Raw genomic sequence first — 20,846 nt, 5'->3', positions numbered from 1 at the left:
CATCCGAGTTCATTTTTTTAATTCACTGGTGCAAATATGGAAGTGGTCTGGTTAAAGGCCAGGTTCGCTACCAAGTTGAGCACAAAAGAGACTTTCTTTGTAGTCAAGAAAAGAATTGGCAGAGAGAACTTCCCAGAGAGCAGTGGCACCCCTCCCCAGAGAGTGCTAAGAAAAGGGTGGGGGTGCGCATTTCAGTCTAAAGCTAGGGTTTGATTGAAGTAACTTGGCTCAGCCCCCTTCCTGACTCCAGTAGTCTGAACACCTGACTCGTAGCATAGCTTTTGAGAATAGCAAAGTGATTTAAGATCTTGAAGGAGATGAGCAATCCTCAAGACACAGAAAAAGTCCCAGTAAGACAGGAAGCTGCTACACAGACTTGCAGGCGGAGGCAGCACTGACTGACATGTAGCTCTTCTGCCCTGGTATCTGTCTATCAGCAGCTAGCAGGCACCCCGCAAGCTGTCTCACCTCTCCTCCCTGGCTGATGGATCTCAAGGGCCGCCAATCCTTGTACATCCTGCTGTTTCTCTTCCTGGATTTTGAGCTAAGCTGTGGAGCAGGTGAGTGTTAATCGGTTTGAGGGTTTGGATAGCATCGTGACCTGCCAAGAACCAGCCCTGTGGGGGAAGAAAAAGATGCAGGTGCTAGGAGCTATGGCCACTTGTCTCTTCCTTAGGGACCGGCTCTGAATTCTCTAGCCTCTTTCCAAGAGGAAGGGACACTAGGGTGCCCCACCAATTCTATTTCTCAAGGAAAGTGGGATCTCGAAGCCAAAGGGACTGGTCACATTTCAGACCAGTCTCTCAGAGCTAGAGGCTCTGGTTAAAGCCTCAATGGACTGGTTGGTTTAGCCTGGGTAGAGTTCTGGCAAAGACCCCGGTGAGAGAGACTAAGTTGGAGGGAGGAGGTCTGGGAACAGCTACATCTCTGCCCTGGGGAGGAGCCACACGCAAAGCAGCAGACAAACTAGGAACATGAACTGACCAGAAAGAAAGGGTTGGAGTGGGAATGAGGACGTAGAAGTGAAAACCTCAGGTCTTCAACTAAGAAATGGCAGTGGCCTCAGTGTGGTCATTAGCAGCTACTTTCCTGGAAGAGAACGTTCAAGGTCAAGGGGAAAGACCCAGATTTCTGGAGCCTGGAACTGGTTCCAATAAGTGGGAAATGCAAAACTGGAGTCCTGTAGGTCTGTGTTGCTTATGCAGTCGGCCCGATAAATAGCAAAGCATTCGGACTTAGATTCTGTTCCTGTCTTTTGCCCTGTCTTCCCTCCAAAGGCAAGATAATGTTCTTTGTTTACTACTGCCAGGATTATGACAAACGGTAATTGGGGGTGGGGGGGTGAAACCAGAAGTGGACTTTGGACTTGCTGTAGGAGTAGGCTTGGCTCACTGCCATGGAGTCAACTCTGACTCATGGTGACCCTATAGGACAAAGTAGAACTGCTTCTGTGAGTTTCTGAGGCTGTAGCTCTTTACAAGAACAAAAGGCCTCACCCTTCCCTGGCTCCATCAAACGGCTGGCCTTGCTGTCAGCAGCCCAATGTCTCACCCACCAGGTCACCAGTGCCCTTGGCTGAGTAGGAGGGACCGTCAATGCATTTCTGCTTTACATGCCTTGGGGCTTCAGTTAGGGTGTGGGAGGCAAATTGGAGTGGAAGTGGCATCAGGGAAGGGGGGAACTCCTGATGTCCAGGGTGTTTTGGGCTTGGGGTTTTCATGACCGCAAATCCATTATAGACTTTTCTAGGAAAAGCCCCGAGATAGATGCTGGGGATGTGGGATCGCTGTGAAGCAGGCTGTCTCTTGCCAGATTTCCAGGAGAGGAATCAATTCCTCAAGGGGCCCAAATCCCTGGCTCTTAACGTCCCGAGATCTAGGCACGGAATAAGGCGCAGGGCTCAGAAAACCAAACGGGACACTTTAAGGCTTCCGTAGCAGAACACCGTTCTTGGAGACCTCGGTGGCTGTTGAGAGCGATTGGGTTGATGGGTAGGCTGAGCTTTGCACTCTGTGCCCATTTGACTGTTTATTCTCTTGGCCTCGGGCTTCTTCTTCGGGTTCTACTGAGAGCTGCTTTGCCTCAGGTTTGGGGCCTCAATGGTTAGTGAGAAAGCCCCCCGCCCCCTTACAGGGGGATCCACCCGCTAGGCAGTTACTCCTTCCCTTGCCTGCTGCTTTCTTCTCTGAATTATGTACAAAACTGCTTTTGTGTTTTTATTTTTAAAATGTGAAACCCCAATAAAACCCAGGCAAAAATGTTTTGCAAATGAGACAAGTCAACCATGACAGATTTACTCAACCAAGAATCCTAAATTCTTGTAAAATGCACACCCACTCTTCTTATTTCTGCTCATCTTCCAACCCCCAACCAGCATTCTAAAATTTAAAAAGTCTAGATGTCCTAACCCCCATTGAAATGGATTTCCATTTCACCCAGTTGGATATTATATTTCCCAAACCCCTTCACACACACACACTGGGGGAGACCAAGGGGGTGAGAAACAGGTGGGTGGGTGCTAGACTTGGCCTAGCTTTGACTATTCGGTGGCCTTTTCTCTCCCAGGCTGTAGATAGACTACGTCCAGCTCTTGAAAGTTTTCCCACGCTAAGATGATGTCATCACCTTCCCCGTGTCCAGCTCTTGACTGGGATTCAGAACATCATGGCTATGTGGTCTCATCCACAAAATAATTTGGGCAATTCCATCCAACTACCCCTTGAGAGCACATGAGGGAGCAGACAGTTGTCAAAATGTATGAAAAATAAATAACCCACAGCCTCTTCCCAGTACTGAACACAATGCCCGGTACAGGAGGGTCTGTCCACAGATATTTATTGAATGAAAAGAATAGTATGTATGGTGTGCTTGATGTCTGCTAGCCACTCCTTTATGTGCATTCTTCATTTCATTCTTATCCCGATCCTCTGGGATAAATATTGTTATTGTCACTGTGACCATTTTGAAAACAAACAGAAGCACATGGTGGTCTAGTCTCACATAGCATGACTTCAGACTCCTTTCTCCGTGAAGGAAGCGGAGTAAGGTTGTCTTTGAGGAGGAGAGGCTAAAATGTGTGCACATATCCCAGAGTTAAAATGGGAATACGTTATCTATAGTTGAGGTATATAAAACATGTCATAGAGTGTTTTAAATGAAAAGATTGATCATGTTTAGAAGGACTTGATCCTTCCTTGAGTTTAGAAAGTGAATAGAAACATTTTTTCTACTCTTGTAAGTTCTCACTTAAACAGTTTGTTAAGTAGTTTATTGAAGGAGATGCACATGAACATCTCTAAAACCTGAACAATACAAACAGATGTGAGGTGAGGCTGCCGTTCCCTCCCACCCCTTCTTCTTCCTGAAAGCATGAACCTGCTTCTGGCATATTTTTACAAATAGCTTTTGAGTTGGATTTTGGTCTGGCTTGAAAAGGGGTATACTCTACGCAAATGCATAAGTAAAGCATGGTGAACGTTCAGAGGGAAGAGCCTTTGCCCGTGGGATCTTATCAGCGAGTTAGGACGATAGGAACTGAACAGAGTGACATGAAGAAGAGATGCAAAGTGTGCTGGAAGTATTTGGCAGGGAACCTTACGCTAATAACGACATGGAAGCCTTCCTTAAGGAAGAGCTATCAAGACTGAGACCTGAAAGGCGGAGAATTAGATAAATAAAGGGGAGCTAGAGCTTCCCAGGTGTGGCACAGTAAGTGCACACACTCTCAGAGAGAAAGGTCTAGCAGCAGCAAGAATGAGGTGAATACCCAACTCGAGCTGTCATTGAAAAAGCAGCCTTACACAAGTTACCTTTTCTTTGTAGGCTTGGGTTTGCCAACAAGAACTTGAGGACAGTCGGCCCCGCCTTTCCTCTACCTGAAGGAAACGTGGCGGCAAGTTGCTACAAGGCCCCGTGAACGTTTCAGGGTAGGCAGAAAAGAGTCATCGTTTAGGAGAATACTACCTTATGAGTGGGTTACCTAAATCCTACTCATTTCAGACCGGCAGCCACGGGTCCATGTGAATCACTCTAGTGTTAAAGCAGAATTATCTATGACAGCATGTGAGTGCCTGTGAGTTGGTGTTTCCAGCAACAACTGTTGCTTCCCAGGCTTTTTGGTAAACAGGATCTGACCGACTCACTGGAAATGACTGAATCATTGAAACCACACATCAGGCAGTAGAATGTTTCAGGGGCATAGATTCCACTTGGTGGGTTTTATGAACCACTTGAACCCCCACCCTCGCCACCCCACACACACACTTATTTCCCCATTTCTGCTTAGGTGAGGATGATTTCCAGTGTTCCTTGCAGATCTGCCTCTCACATGCAAGCAGGTGTTACATCAATATTTTTAATGTGGGTTATGTGGTAGGAAGGTCTCTACCTCAGCTCTTCTGATTAAGATTTTATTCCACTCCCCACAACTGAGTGTGCAAAAACTATCCAACCACTCAACCTGTCCTCTTCAGCTGCCCCCTTTATAGTACACTGACCCCTCTGCTTTCTTCAGCCTCTCGCTTCTTTGGTTTTCTACGCTCTTCACCATCCCGGGGAGGAGGAGGAGGCGTTCTACTCCTGCCAAGAGCTCCGGTCTCAGCAACCCACAGGGGCAGTGCTTCCCTGCCCTCTAGGGTCACGCTGACTTGGCATCGACCCGATGGCAGTGTCTATGGTTTTAGCATCCTCTGTCTCCTCTTCCCCCAAGTCCAAGTCCCGAAGCAGCCACGGTGCACAGTCTGCAGAGTCAAGTAGAGGGAGGGAGAATATGGGTGTGGTTTGGGATGGACAAGGACCATGGTCTGAGAGTGGGGGTAATTTCCATCCCTTTATTTTTCCTTATCAAAATTAGTCTACAACATCAACGATGGAATAGCTGTCCATCTTATTTTGAGCTTCAGATGTCCTCATACAGAATCTCAAAGGTTCCATGCCACATGGCATTTACTACTTGTACATATAGCTTTAAATGTTGTCATTCTTTTAAATACAGTTAAGGTCAGGATTTAAGAGATTATTCCATTTGGGTACTGTGCCTGTAATTCAAGTATACAGCCACCAGAGGAAGCACAGTACCTCGACAGTTGGGCATTTGTAAGTGTGTCTGGAAAAAGCTCGATATGCTTTCCAATTTATTTTGGTTTAAAAACATCCCACAAAACAGCATTTGCCATCAGCTCGACAACAGAGAAGAACACTCTTAGAATTGACATATTAGCAGCAATTTTAAAGGAACCGTCCCCTTTCTCAGGGTCCCTAACAATGATGAGCCCCAGCTGCCCGAGTCTGATTTCAGCCCAGGCAGACTGCATTTTCTCTTTTCCCAGTCTCTGAATCTACTTTCCAAGGACAGTGCTGGGATGTCAGAGCATTTTGACCTCAAAAATATTTTGACTAGTTTGCCCAATTTCTCCACAATTCATCTTAACCACAAGTCAGTTGCGTCCTGTCTAGGTGGCTGCATTACTTAAACAGAAGATTTTCTTTGACTCTTCTGGCTTTTTTATCAACCAGAGCAATCTACAGTCTCTCTGACTCATGGGTGCTTTCTTCTATGAACGCTAGCTTATGTTAAAGTTCAGTACACATATGTGGGGCAACCTCAAATAAAAGAGCTTTCTCTACTAACAGTCTTCAGCATTTGCAAATTTATTAGCTACTTATTAAAACCATACTATATGTCAAGCACTACTATAATTCCTGGGGGCACAACAGTGAACAAAATTAAATGCTTAAAGTGATTGTCTTCTAGCTGGAGAGAGAAAAACAAGCAAACATATCATACCAGGAAGTGTTACATGTGATAAGAAGGGGAATTGCAGTGTCTTTAGATCGAATGGTCAGAAAAGCCTTATTTGGGAAATAGAAATTTTAAGTAGAAACTTAAAGTGAAGGAACAAGCTATCTAGATATGTAAGGGGGAGGAAATGGTAAGCACAAAAGGCCCAAGATAGTAATGTTCTTGGCGAGTTTGAGAAGTAGCAAGGAGCCAGTGTGGCAGCAGTGCAGCAAGCGAGGGATAGGGCCTCGCTTCTGGGCAATGCGGGATCGTTCAAGCCCTGGGAAAGACTTCAGAGTTCATTTTGTGGGCAACAGAGACCCTCGTCATTTAAAATTAGGGACAGATCAAATCTGACATGGTTTCAAAAGATTACTCTGTCCACAAAGCAGACAGCTAAGAAGGCAGACAATGGAAATACCCAGGCTTATTACGAGAGGGGCAGACACGGTGAGAAGTGATTGGATGCCGAGAGAAAGAGAGCTGTCAGAGACGACTTCACCATTTTCGATCCGACGTGTTATATGGGTTGTGCTGTTGCTTGCAGGAAGAGCTGTAGAATCAAGAGTCCACTGGCTAAGGTTGAGATTCCCTTTAGACCTCCAAGGCTGTAAGGTTTCTTCTATAGTCCCAATGTCTGTGAAGAGCTGCTTGGAGCAAAGCCAGACACCGGGTGACGTGATCACCAGGCATTTCTTACTTATGGCATGACTAGGATGGAAGTGAAAAGAATGATACATATCATCGGCGGTCTAGAGTCCCTGAAATTACACTCCCAGCCATCAGATTGCACGCAAGCCGGTTCCATTCGTATCTTGGGTGGAGAAGGGCAGCAGGCTTCTCTCCCAGGATTAAATACTAATCAGACAGCTGGCAGGCACAGAGAGGAGGGAGAGGAGGGCACAATAAATGAAGAGAACAAAAAGAAAAAAGGTGGTCATAAAACCCGAAAGCTCCCTGCAGGCAATGAGCATCCTTTATTCCCCAGTTCAAGCTGGTCTCAATTTACCGGTGTCAGAAAACACCGCTTCCTTCTTCACCTCTCAAAGCTCGGGTTCTGAGTTTCTTCAGAGGACCGTCACCTCCCCCTAAACCGCACACTGTATGATCACGGTCGTCAGTAGGTGCCATTGAGCCAGTTCCGACCCGTGGTAACCCCGTGCACCGCAGAATGAAACGCTGCCGGGCCTGGGCCACCCTCACCATTGTTCCCATCCTGGAACCCATAGCTGCAGCCGTGGTGTCAATCCATCTCACAAGGGCCTTCCTCTCCTTCTCTTATGCTCATTAGTAACTAGAATGTCCTTTAGTAGCCAGGGGGATGGCGAGGGAGCAATTACGACATGATTTCTTTATCATCATAATATATCTGTGCATCTAGCAGTGCTGATCGGTGAAGGCAACTAGGAGTGGAGCAAAGATAGTAATTGCAGAGATGTAATTCTATAAGCCTACCAGAAATATTTCAGCCCCTGCACCTAGACACTGGATAAATGAAGATGAGGACGGGAATTGGTTTGTGGACTAAGCCAGGGACACACCAGCAATCAGAGGTCAGGAAGGGCAGCTGTCAAAGGAAGAGGAGGAAATATGGGAGTGTGGTCTCCCAGGGACCGAATGAAAAAAGTTTTTCAGGGAAGGGGTGATTAATCTTCAAACTGAGAAACCAAGTAAGACAAGGCCTGGGGGCTAACTTGGCACGAGGGAGTAGACAGGAGCCTTGACAAGGGTGGGCCCAGTCAGTAAGTGAGGAGAACGTCTGTTTGTAGTTGGGACGGAGAAGTTAGACCAGGAAATGGGAGCAAAAACAATGAGCTCACTTTCCATAAAGGAAAGTAGAAAAATACGGAGGTTAATGGAGTTGAGTCTGGGATCCAGGGAAGGATTTTTACCATTGTTCTAGGGGAGAAAAGCAAACCTGACTTCAAACACAGCTTATAGAGATCCATTTGAGTCTTTAAGAGGACAGAGGCGAATCATCCAGACGAAGGAGACCGTCAGCATGAGGCTATTTGGTGTCCAAAGATTCACAGGAACTTGGCCGCTGAAAACAGGTCCTGGAGAACCCAGGAAGCTGTTGCAAAATTATGATCGAGAGTAGATCAATTCATCACAGTTGCGGGAGAGACGAAAGAAGCAGAAAGGGGATCATGATTGGGATGTGTGCACTCTTGCAGATTAGAAAAACAAGACTGGCTAAGGGTCCTCTAACCAAGGTTCAAAAAACTCACTGCCATCGAGTCAATTAACACTCATAGTGACCCTATAGGGCAGAGTAGAAATGCCACTGTGAGTTTCCAAAACTGTATAGCTTTACTGGAGTAGAAAGCCTCATCTTGCTCTGGCAGAGTAACGAGGAGTTTCAAACTGCTGACCTTGTGGTTAACAGCCCAACACATAACCCACTACACCACTGAGGGTTCCTCTGACTAAGTAGCGAGGGTATCACTCATAACTACGTGGCCCTAGCACACCAATGTCCATCAAAGCTAGTCCCTGAGGGTGACGCTGTCCCACCCTCAGATGGCTAATGGCGCGGTAGTAGTCTATTTTCAAGCACACTCCACCTGAGAGTAAGGTTTTCAAATTGCTAGTCAGTTATCAGAGAGGATTCAATGGAGGCTGAATATACGTAGACTCTAGGGCCCCCACTGTAAACCAGAGCCTTCCACAAGCCTGGTCCTCCGAACGAAGCTCTAGTAAACAATCAGCATGATGGTGCCACGCTGGAAAGAGCCCGGTGGAAAACTGATGGTGCAGGAGGCAGGAAGAGCTACAGGGCAGAGACTTGAACTGAAGGCTCCGTGGAGGAAGAGGCTCTGGTCTTGAATGTGAGCAGAGCCTGTCCATGCAGGTCAGCGGGTTGATTCAGTGGTGGTACTAGATTAATGTTCTCTACTTCTTCTATTTTTTTTTCAGTAAAGAGAACTGTAAGAACATCACTGAGAGAAGAGGGGGAAAGCAGGTTGTGGTTTGAGGAGGAAAGAGGTGTGAAATCGTCAGCAGTAGGGTCCCTGACAGTGGTTTAAACAGGTTTTTGTTGTTTGTTTTTGCACTTTTTTTTTGCCAGCTCAGCTTTTTATGACAAAGACAACTCAAATAATTTCTCACCCTCAGTATGATAGGGCTTTAGGGGGTGAGCTTGTTGGAACACTGGGCTCACCACCTCGTTGACCTACTTCCCTCAGGCTGTTTCTTTTCTTCTCACCACCATCTGTGATGTTCCTGGCTTCCTGACCCCCTGGGGTTCACAAACGCAGAGTTGTAGCGCTTGTTTACCTTTATCCCAAATACCCAATGTGGTGAAACACTGGCAGAGGCATGAACAGACCTGGATTTCGGTCCTGACTCTGCCTGGGAAATTATGCATCTTTAGGGAAACCATTGAACTTCTTTGCATTTTAAATAGCCTAGATCCAATTGGACAGAATTTCTCCCCTACTAGGGAAACCCAGTGTTATAGTTAGTGGCATTAGTTCATTCTACTTAGCTCTAGCCTATGTGGTTTAAGATTTCCATTGGAATTTTTTAAATATTAGAAAGCAAATGGGAATCCTCACGATCATTTCCACAGTCACTAAGGACCTAGCATCCCCTGGACTGTGGTCCATGAGGAAGAGGGAGACCCTCCCAGCTGGGCAGTCTGGATCCTCAGATGACGTAGCTCTGGAGCCTCGATGACAAAAGACTTTCTCCTCCTCCTTCCCATAGGTCGACAACTAGTGAAGTGTCCCAAGGTAATCCAGAAGTTGGGGAGCAATGTAATGCTACCCCTGGAGTATGAAGGGAAAAATAAGAACATAAGCAAGAGCATCCGCATCCTTGTCACCATGGAAACGTCACCACTTGGAAGCACCATCCAGAAGAAAATAGTATCTCTTAATCCATCTGAAGGAAGCTCTCCACCCAAACTAGAAGGGTATAAATTTCACCTGGAAAATCTGACGCTGGAGATCCTAGAAAGCAAGAAGGAGGATGAAGGCTGGTACACTTTGACCCTGGAGCAGAACACTTCTGTAGAGCTATTTTGTCTGCAACTGAAGCTTTATGGTAATAATGGTGGCTTCTCCAATTCACACGGGAGGGCCGTGGTGGTCCTTTATGCAGGAATTAAGGCCTCTCTCAGAAGCCAAGGGTATTTATCATTAGAAGAAAGTTGAGAAATCATCTAGAAAGGGGATATATAAACTGGGCGTCATAGAAGAAATTGTGGAGGTTCTTTTTTTTATTATTATGCATTGGTAGTAGCGTAGGTATTAACACTTGGCCCCCATTTCCCAAAAAACGGGAGTCCAGCTGTCTGTGGGCTGAAGTGCCTAACGCCTACAGGAGCTGGTTTGGGAATAAGGTTTGGTTTGGAAAAAGACTTTCGTTTGTGATTTTTGCCACGTTTGAGTACCGCTCATCAAGTCCACTCTCCTGCATGGCTGAGGCCATGGGGACCCAGAGCAGTGTTTTGCGTGTGCAAATGTGCATGGCTTGTTCACGGCGCGCAGCCCCATAAGTTTGGGTTGTCTCCCTGGTACTGGGTTGCATCAACCTGTTGGCTTTTTCCCGTTTAAGCATTACATTGCTCCCCCAAAGTAAAACTTTATAACTCTGGTTATAAAGTTGCTCAGTAGCAGATCTTAAACTACAACCAGGGCCTACCTAACTTCAGTGCCGGGACTTTCTTTTTTCTTTCTCCTTTTCTGGTATCTGCTGTCCTTTTGTTGTTATTGTTGTTGTTGTTGTTGTTGTTTTAACAGAGTATCATTCCCTTTAGTATCTCTCTCTCTGTCTCTCAGTTTTGTATTTTATTTTTCTTTCTTTCTTTTTTTTCTTAACAGTTTTACTCATGTGCACCTAGAATCTCTTTCTTTTGGGCCCACTTGAATTCCCAGAAATTCTGACAGCTGCATGGGGCTTTCTTGATTGCTCAAAGTGACTTCCTGCTCTCTGCAGATGGGTCAGATAGCTCCCATCATTCAGCATTTCTTTGAAATCCTTGGGTATCTTGGCGAGAGACAACAACACCCTCCACACCAAGCCCCTACCCTTAGAAATATTTTTCCTTCAAACTGTGTCTGAAAATTTTCCCCACGTCTTATATTGAGAGTTAAGGAATCCTCATTACTCTAATAGTGACCCGGGGCCAAGGCTGCCATGCCCAAGGAGACCCACACAACCTGAATTTTTTCAACTAGCCCATGCGATCAAATTCTTCCCTTGGGAAATGTGGCTTCTGAGACCACGACTTTCTTCTCAAGGCAAAGAGGCCGGGTGTGACAGTCAGATGGACTAGTTTCAGATTTCCCCTTTGAGGCTTTGAAGCTACGTGACATTGTAGAAGACGTTTCACTTCTCTGGGAATCCATTTCCTTCTCTATAAAACGGGTGTAATTATAACTGCCCCCAAAGAGTTGGTAGGAAGATTAAAGACAGTGATGCATGTGGAATGCAAGCAGTAGCTGCTACCATAATTTCTAAGTCAATAAGACGTCCCCTTTTTCCTTGCCTACCCCATAGCATCACAGTGGGGTATGCTAATGGGGGTGTGGCTAGGATGGAGCAAACTACATCAGAGGACATCACAAAGAGCCCTGGTTATAAACAGTAATTGGCAGAAGGAAACCAAAGCTCCCGATTCTCCTTTATTTTATCCCGAGGTAGCACGAGAAGGAGCATAGAGGCAGAGAGGGGCGGTGCACTAGAAATAAATCACACGACAGTCCCTTGGGGCAGAGGATATGTTATCAGGCTGCATGTTTTCTAACATAAAGGTCGATTCAGAATTCCAGGGTGTTCATTTCACTGATGGCTCCCTTCCTCCCCCTCCTGACAGAGGAGGTCTCCACTCCAGAGATTAAGGTGTTAAACCGGACACAGGAGAGCGGGAACTGCAGTCTGATGCTGGCCTGTTCGGCAAAGAGAGGGGACCATGTGGTTTACAGCTGGAGCACGGAGACAGATGTCCCTCTACTGAGCCTGGCCAACAGCTCCCACCTCCTGTACCTCACCCTCGGCCCTCAGTATGTCAGCACTGTGTACGTCTGCACCGCTAGCAACCCCATCAGCAACCGCACCCAGACCTTCCTCCCATGGCCCATTTGCAACCCAAATGTTCCAGGTAAGTGACCTGAAGGTGGCTAGTGTCACACGTGGGTGTGTGTGGGCCTCCTTCTCACTTGGACCAACTGCTCTGTTTCCAAAGCCATGCCCTTCACAGTTTCCTTTTAGTTTACGAAATCTCCCACGTGTGTTCAGTAGCTGCATGCTCCTTAGAAGTACATAGAAGAGCCCACGGTTGTACTTGAGTCAGTTCCAACCCATGAGGACCCCAAGTGCCGGAGACTAGAACTGCACTCAGTGGGTTTTCAATGGCGGGCCTTTTGGAGGTAAATCACCAGGCATTTCTGCCAAGACTCCTCTGCATGGACTCTAACAGCCACAGTCTTGGTCAGCTGTCAAGTGCTTAACCATTTGTGCCACCCTGGTACTCTTTCATAACGACAAGGGTGGCATCAGTCCACTCAATTCAGAATTGAGAAAACCAATAGCAAGTGATAGTGCCAGACCCAAAACTCAGGTCTCCACGTTGTGATCCAACCCTCTTCTCTTCTACTTTGACTCCCATTTGCAGGGGAGGCTGGGTGAGGGAGTGCAGGCTCTGACCTGCACATCTGCACCATCAACCATCAATATTTACTGATTCCAGATATTATAGGAAGTTTAGACTAGACGTGATACATGACCCCTGCTCTTGAACAACACATTATAGAGCTATGACACGTTTCATCAATAATGAAAATCTGACAGTAATGGAGAACCACATTTTATGATGAACTGGACATACCTAGCAGGTCAGAAAGCCATAGGAGTCAGAGGAAGGTGGGACTGAGACCTGGACGATGATGTTTCGGGAATAACAACAATAAATCATATTGCTCTTTATTATTGGCAACTCTTTCAACCCTCACAACAAGCTTACTAGATAGGTGTTTTATCACCACCCCCATTTTACAGATGAGACTTTAAAGCTCATGGCATTTAACTACCTTCTTCAAGTTTCTTCAAGGGTCCTGGATGATGTAGTGGTTACACATTGGACTGCTAACCGCAAGGTCTGCAGTTCAAAACCACCAACCAGCTCCTTAGGAGCAAGACGGGACTTTCTACTCCTGCAAAGAGTTACAGTCGTGAGACTCACAGGGACAGTTGTACCCTGTCCTACAGAGTTGCTGTGAGTCACCGTGGACTCGATGGCAGAGAGTTTGGTTTAGTTTTCAAGTTTCTTCCGCTTGTAAATAATGGACTCGGGACCCGCGCCTGCATCTTCTGACTGCTTTTCTAGAGAAAAAAGCTTGATTATTCTGCTCCCAATAGGAAGAGAAGGCAGATTAAGTAAACTCATCTAATAATTTGAGGTTGAAAAGCTACGAACCTTTTCCACTAGTAGATCTTATGCTCTTGACTCAGACGGGTTCAAGAGCAGAAGGGCATTGCTTGGGGACTGAGTCTTCTTTCGTTTCAAGGACACTGTCTGCAATCAACTTGATGTCTATGTGGAAGGCTTCCCTGGACTATCGGGCATGGAGGGTGGAGGGCGGGGAGGGGAATCCAACCAGATTATGCTCCTCGTGGCGCGGCGCTCGCTCCAGTGAGCGTCGCTCCGGGTGCATTTGCAGATGGCCTGATGAAGAAGTCTCCTCCGGCCCCCCGTCTATCCGTGAGCGTTCCTTGGTAACCCAATCCACTGTGTGCTGCTTGTCCAAAGCATGTCATGGCGAGATTAACCATCTGTGCACTCACTGTATGTGTTTGGCTGTTTGTTTACCTTGCATACATACCAAGGTCAATGTTGTCCTCCAGTTCAGATTCCTCTCCCTGCCACACGTCATTCACAGTATGGTGGCAGAGCCACCAAAGCAGTGTCGCATAGTAGGAAGTGCTGCTTCTGCTACTTTAAAGGAGAAGTCATTTAACTTTGGTGAGACTTTGATCCCTCATCAACAAGCAAAATCAATGAGTTTACCACGTGCTAATTATGTGTTATCTCATTTCATCCTTATAGTGGTCCTATAAAATCAACAGTGTAAGTATCCCCACTTTTGCAAATGAGTGGGAAAAGACACAAAATAGTAAAGTAAGGTCACACATAGAAGAAGTGACACAGTAATCCTCTCTGGTCCGAGAATCCTCATGGTATTAGTGGAAGATATATTGCATTTAACATGCCTTTTATACCATAATAAAAATGTAAACTTTTCCCCTGCTACTGGAAAAGCAAGTAGTCTTTGCCCTAACACAGGCAGCTCTCTCTGGATACAACAGCCCTATTGGGCCAATATTGTACCATGGTCTATCCCCCAAAAGAAAGAGATCTCTCTTTTTGCTACTCAATGCATTTTAATGAGAATTTAATTAATGTGTACCCAGACTGCAAGGTCATCAGTTCAAAACCACCAGCAGTTCTGTGAGAAAGACAAGGCTTTTTGTTCTAGTAAAGAGTTACAGTCTTTAAAATTTACAGGGGCAGCTCTACCCTGTCCTACAGGGTCACTATGAGTTGGCATTGACTTTATGGCAGTGATTTTGTTTTTTAATCTAGAACATAGGGCCATCTGGATCTAAGGGAAGCCTAAGGAAATTAGTCAAGGTGCTTTGATAAATAGCTTAGATGGGTAAGCAGATTTCATTACTGCCCTCAGGGATGGGAATAGGAGATCCTAATGTATTAAAACTAGGTCAAAGTAGTTGGCAGCTTGCTCTTTCCAGTACACAGAGTTTAATTAGTACATTTAACTACAAATAAATGCTACTGGTTTTTATTAAAATATTATGTTTAGTTCAGCAAAACATTTGAGGGTTTATTTTTTTCTTTTGGGGGAATCTACTCTTTCTAATACTGTACTAGATGCTGCCTACACAGACAAGAAAGACCTAAATCCTGTCCTCTAGGAGGGAGACAGTTGTCTTCATTTATATGATAAGTAATTATTATATTGTATAGTGTACTATGGGAGTTCATACAAGGTTACAAGAGGAGGGGCTCATTAACAAGAACTTAGGACCCCAGACAGCATTACCGAGGCTGTGACGTCTGCTGGGATGTGAAGACTGACTAGGAATCCTCCAAGTAGACAAAGGGAAACATTGCAGGCATAAGTCAGCCTGGTATTGCTGAATCTTGTTCCACATATCCTACAGATCCTGTGAGCTAATGAGGAGTTTTAGACAGAGACGTGACAGTCAGCTTAGAATTTCAGAGAGAAATTTCAATAGTGTGGAGATGCAAAAAAATAGTCAAACTCGTTATACAAAAACAAACCCACTACTATCAAGTCAATGCCCACTCGTAACGCCCCTAGGGACAGGGCAGAACTGCTCCGTTGGGTTTCCAAGGCTGTAAATCTTTGGGGAGTAAACAGCTCCATCTTTCCCCTGCAGAGCAGCTGGTGGATTTGAACTGCCGACCTTATGGTTAGCAGCCAACCATAATTGCAAACATCCATTAAGAGATGGTGAGGCCTGAACAAAAGCAACGAATGCTAGTTTAACCCTTTTTCCACGGGCCATACAAACGGAAGTTTCAGGCTTGGGACAAAAACGATGGGATCTGGGCATTTATTCGAGGTCATCTCACTTCCTGTAATGACAGCAATCAGTCTGCACGTCTGCCAGAACAAGCCGCACACATCTCCTGGAGAGGCTGACCATCTTCCCTACATGCCTTCTGATTACGGAGAGCCCCATTTCCAAGCAGGAGCAGAGAAAGGATGTTTACAAACCACATACTAATTTAAAGGCTGGAACCTTCCAGGCCTATTTTATTTTTCACAGAAGTTTCAGCTTCTGGAAAATCGTGATATTTTTCACTTCCGTGAATAAAGAGCTCAATGCGGTGATTGATGTTCCAAGACCAACTGGAATGTGATGTACATAGCTTCCTAACCAGACTCTTAAATGAAGCCACACAAGGACATCTTTACTTTTCTAATTCAAAATTATTTGTCAATGACATATTTCTGCCTCTAGGTCACATATTCCAATCAACATGTCAGTGTTTTACAGTAGAAGCATACCTTAGTGTCTGTTGTGATGGTGGCAAAGTAAAATTCCTAGTATGGCTCTTCTCTTCCGAGTCTTTACAACTCCCACTAATGAGTGGGTGGGGACACACTGAAAAGAGTAGAAAGGACTCCAGTGTGAAGATTGGTCAGTGTGGTCATACCACGGTGCATCTCAGAAGTGGAAAATACTAGAGCCATAAAGAAAGACAAGTTGTCAGTGGAGCATGACTAAGATTCCCGCACAGAGAACTTGCAGTCGCAGCAAAGACCTGAGACAGAGCCCTGGGCTCCCTGGCCCTTGCAGCTGAATACTGCCCAGTAGGAGTCTGGCTTGCAGAGTAGGGCATCCTTTGGTGTTTACTAACCAAAGAACTTGGTAGCACATGCTGAAGCCAAGCAGGGGCCAAGGGGGAGCATGGCTGAGATCAGGGACTGGAGCAGTGGTTCCCAACCTTCCTCATGCCGCGACCCTTTCATACAGTCATGTTGTCGTGACCCCCCCAACCATAACATTATTTTCATTGCTACTTCATCACTGTCATTTTGCTACTGTTATGAATCAGGTGACTCCTGTGAAAGGGTCGTTCGACCCCCAAAGGGGTCGCGACCCACAGGTTGAGAACCACTGGACTAGAGAGAGATGTGCCTGGGGGCATGGCTGAGAAGGGGTGCTGTGAACAAAAGAATGACATCCTTAATGTTTCTTATCCTGAAATGTACCCCGCTAACTTCATAGTAAACTCTCCTAACGGTGAGGATTGTCTGTGAGTCCCGTGTAATCCCATGTAATGGATTCTTGAACCCAGCAGAGAACCAGAGAGCCACGGGAGGGATGGTTGGTGCCAAATCAGAGTAAAGAAGGTTGGAGGGTGCAGGCTTGTCTGGCTTCTGCCGCATAGAAATCAGGCTTGGACTGAAATAGAATTTGACTCTCCTTCCTCCTTGTGAGATCAGAGGAGGTCAGATGAGGTCCCCCCACCATTTCCTCAGAAATGAATAACCATTTTTGCAATATCTAAATCCCGGGGTATTTGAGAAGCCTATCCCGAAGATAGATGAAACCGTGTCGAAACACTCAACAGTGTGCAACTTGAGGCTGTCTTTAATGATCTATCCTTATGCTAGAATGATTAATAGGTACCTTTAAATAATTCAACTAACAAGGGCATGCACCTATAAATTCACCTAAAAAGAAGGGGCCTCCCCCACCCCTACCCCCAGTAGATGATAGAAAATAGACTCAGCATCCCTGAATTAGCTCAATGGAAACGAGGCTTGGCGTCTGCCATGGAGTCCCAGAGGACCCTCCTTTCTCTCAAGCCAGCGCCTCAAATGGGGAGTTTACCCGATTTCACAGAATCACCTGGATAGTCCCCCCCAGAACCAGATTCCTCTCCATGGTGCTCCTCCTGCAGCACTGGGGCGCCTCACTCATCACGCGGCCATACACGCTAGTCCTTACTTGTGCAGTTGGAGTCCTTGTGTAGTGCAAATAGTCAACACTCTCAGCTGCTCACCGACACGTTGGAGGTTCAAGTCCACCAGACGCATCTCAGAAGGAAGGGCTGGTGATCTGCTTCTGAAGAAGCAGCCATTGAAAACCCTGTAGAGCAGAGTTCTATCGCGACACGTGGAGTCACCAGGAGTGGGAATCAACTTGATGGCTGGGGTCACATGGGTCGCCAAGTGCCTGGACGAGACTGCATTACCATGAAATAACGGAGGAAATGACGCATTGAGAACACAGCTAGCTGTCTTAGCAACAAAATGCTGGGTGGGCGTCGGCAAGAGCAAGCAGTTTCTCTAGAAGTTCTGACTCATGAAGAACACTGGGCGTGGACGGTCCCAGGTTTCAAACTAGTAGATGGTTGTGAGCATCCCCACCCGGCCCCCACTTCTAAGCTGAAACTGCCATCAACAAGAAGGATTCTCTCTTTTGTTGTGCTTAAAATAATTGTTTTAGGTGAAAGGAGACACGGAAAATTAGGTTCCTTTTTAGCAATTTTATACAAATTGCTCTGTGCCATTGGTTACGTTTTCGAAAAATGTGTCAATACTCTCATTATTTCCATTCGGTTTCTTCTGTTCCCACTGATCGGGCTTCCCTTCCTCTCCTCGCCTTCTCCTCCTTGTTTTGGGGGAAATATTGATTGGTTGGCCTTATGTAATGAATTGTTTAAGGGACTATATTGCTCCTGAGTGAGATTGTACATTTTATCATTTGTTTGTTGTTGTTTTTAATCATTTTATTAGGGGCTCATACAGCTCTTATCACAATCCATACACACATCAATTGTGTAAAGCGCATTTGTACATTCATTGTCCTCATCATTCTCAAAACATTTTCTCTCCACTTAAACCCCTGGCATTAGGTCCTCATTTTCCCCCTCCCTCCCCTCTCCCCCCTCCCTCATGAGCCCTTGATAGTTTATAAATTGTTATTTTGTCATATCTTGCCCTGTCCGACATCTCCCTTCTCCCACTTTTCTGTTGTCCGTCCCCCGGGGAGGAGGTCACATATAGTTCCTTGTAATCGGTTCCCTCTTTCCTACCCACTCTCCCTCTACCCTCCCAGCATCGCCCTCACACCACTGGTCGTGTAGGGCTCATGCGCCCTGGATTCCCTGTATTTTCAGTTCCTATCTGTACCAGTGTACATCCTCTGGTCTAGCCAGTCTTGCAAGATAGAATTCGAGTCATGGTAGTGGGAACGGGGAGGAAACATTTAGGAACTAGAGGAAAGCTGTATTTTTCATTGTTGTTACATCGCACCCTGACTGGCTCATCTCCCCGAGACCCCTCTGCAAGGGGATCTCCAGTGGCCTACTAATGGGCTTTGGGTCTCCACTCTGCACTCCCTCCATCATTCACTATGGTAAGATTTTTTGCTCTGATGATGCCTTATACCTGATCCCTTCGACACCTCTTGGTTGCATAGGCTGGTGTGCTTCTTCCATGTGGGCTTTGTTGCTTCTGAGCTTGATGGCCGCTTGATTACCTTCAAGCCTTTAAGACCCCAGACGCTATACTCATTTTATCATTTGTTAATGTTATTTGGCGGTAAGGTGACCTGCAGAACCAGCTTCACTTCTGAGTTCAAAGGGTATCTTAGAACAATAGACTTGGGGATTCCTCTGTTTCATCAGTCCAGTAATGACTGTTTTTCCAGTTGACTAAGTTGTTCCCCAAGACTATGGTTCCAAGCCTTTTAACCTAGTTGATCAACCCCACATGTTGTTTGAATTTGTCTATGAAGTCTCCAAAACTGTGCCCCCATGTGGTTTATTAGATATGTAGATACATGTGCAGCATACACAAACATGTCTATACATATGCTTATATACAGATGCATTTACTTGCATATATCTTCCTATACACATATATGCAACCATCTGTACCTACATAACCACACACATATTTTTGGTTGTTTTATTATTATTACAGATTGTATGTTATAGCAGTTACTAAAAGTGTCCCTTTTCTCCTGTTCTTACTTGTGTCCTTATTTAACGCGGTCAAGTCGTGGTGAGTTGGTCCAGATTTGGAGTTGCCTTTCCTATCACCAAAAGTAACAAGTGTCACCAAAAGTAACATGTGTCTACTACGGAGAAGATGACTCCCTCTCTTCTCCTCTCCTCCCTGGTAACATTGTCTTTCTGTGGTTGACTTACTTCACGGAGCATAATATTCAAATTCGCCCATGATGTTTCATAGGCTTCTCATTATTCTTTATGATTGCATCATGTTCCATTACATATCTGTAATATAATTTGTTCCTCCATTTATCTGTTGAGCAGCGCTTAAATTGTTTCCATGTTGTGATATTGTGATTATTGTTTCAGTGCACGTATGTGTATTTATGTCACTGTTCTCACATTTCTAGGAGTGAGATTACTACTTCACAAAGGATTTCCATTTCTAGCTTTTTGAGCATGCAGTCTACTGTTTTCCATGTTGGTTGTACTTGTGGAATGGTAATTCTGGAATTTCACAATTATTCCACCAACACTGTACAAGACCTCCACCGTAAAGCAAGAGCATTCCAGTGTAGGAGCTCTCACAACCTCACCAGCATGTGTTCTTTCTGGGGGTGCTGTTTCCTTGTTTCATTTTTTTATCATTGATCTTTTTGCAGAAATGAGATGGTATCTCATTGTAGTTTTGACTTTTATCTCTCTAATGGCTAACAATCATGAGTGTCTCTTCATGTATTTGTTGGCCATCTGGGTGCCTTCTTGTATAAAGTGTCTGTTCATGTCTTTTAACTATTTTTAAATTGAATAATTCTTGCTGCTCAATTTTTTAAGTTTTCTGTACAATTAACCCTTGAATAACACGGGTTTGAACAACATGGATCCACATTTATGGAGATTCCTTTCAATAAATATATTGGAAAAATTTTTAAAGATTTGTGACTTGAAAAATTCATAGATGAACTGCATAGCAGAAATATTTTAAAAATTGGAAGTTAGATATGCTATAAATGCATAATATGTATGTAAATATTAGCCTATTTTACTATTTACTATAATGAAATATACATAAATCTCATAAAAATTTTAAAAATTATCAAAAGTCCTTGACACATATAAGGGCCAACTATCTGGAAAACAAATTGTGGTACAGACATACAATGCTAATTAATTATTTTGCATATGGAAATTCAGTTTTGCCAGCACATTTGTTGGAGATTGTTTCCTTCCCTGTAGTCAAAGACGGATGGATTTATTAATGGTTTTCCACTACTTCTATTCCATTGGCCTGTGCTTCAGTCACTGAACCAATATCAAGCTGTTTTGATGACTGGGACAAATGGCAAATTTTGAGATCAGAAAGTGCAAGATTCCCTACTTTATTCTTCTTCAGTATTGTTCTCTCTCCAGGACCTTATGCTTCCTCATATAAAGTAGGTATTTAGTTTTCCATTTCTGTTTTTTTCTCTCTCTCTTCTTTAACATTTTATTAGGGGCTCATACAACTGTTATCCCAATCCATACACACATCAATTGTGTAAA

The 20,846-nt window shown here is 45.0% G+C and overlaps 1 protein-coding gene across 1 annotated transcript in view; it reads left to right on the top strand.

Annotated features, from left to right (window-relative positions):
- Positions 1–484: 484 nt before the first annotated feature.
- SLAMF1 (signaling lymphocytic activation molecule family member 1) overlaps positions 485–20,846 on the top strand; it is a 49,997-nt gene continuing 29,635 nt past the window's right edge. The window contains exons 1-3 of the mRNA XM_004716518.2: positions 485–560; positions 9,491–9,829; positions 11,604–11,888. Coding sequence (XP_004716575.1) covers positions 485–560; positions 9,491–9,829; positions 11,604–11,888 — 700 coding nt within the window. The remainder of the gene's footprint in view (positions 561–9,490; positions 9,830–11,603; positions 11,889–20,846) is intronic.

This window comes from Echinops telfairi, unplaced genomic scaffold (genome assembly GCF_000313985.2).
Source record: "Echinops telfairi isolate 266 unplaced genomic scaffold, ASM31398v2 ScPeMD7_7425;HRSCAF=8463, whole genome shotgun sequence".
NCBI classification, from domain to species: Eukaryota; Metazoa; Chordata; class Mammalia; order Afrosoricida; family Tenrecidae; genus Echinops; species Echinops telfairi.
Note: the sequence above shows the minus strand (reverse complement) of the source record. Positions and strands in the feature narration are given on the sequence as shown.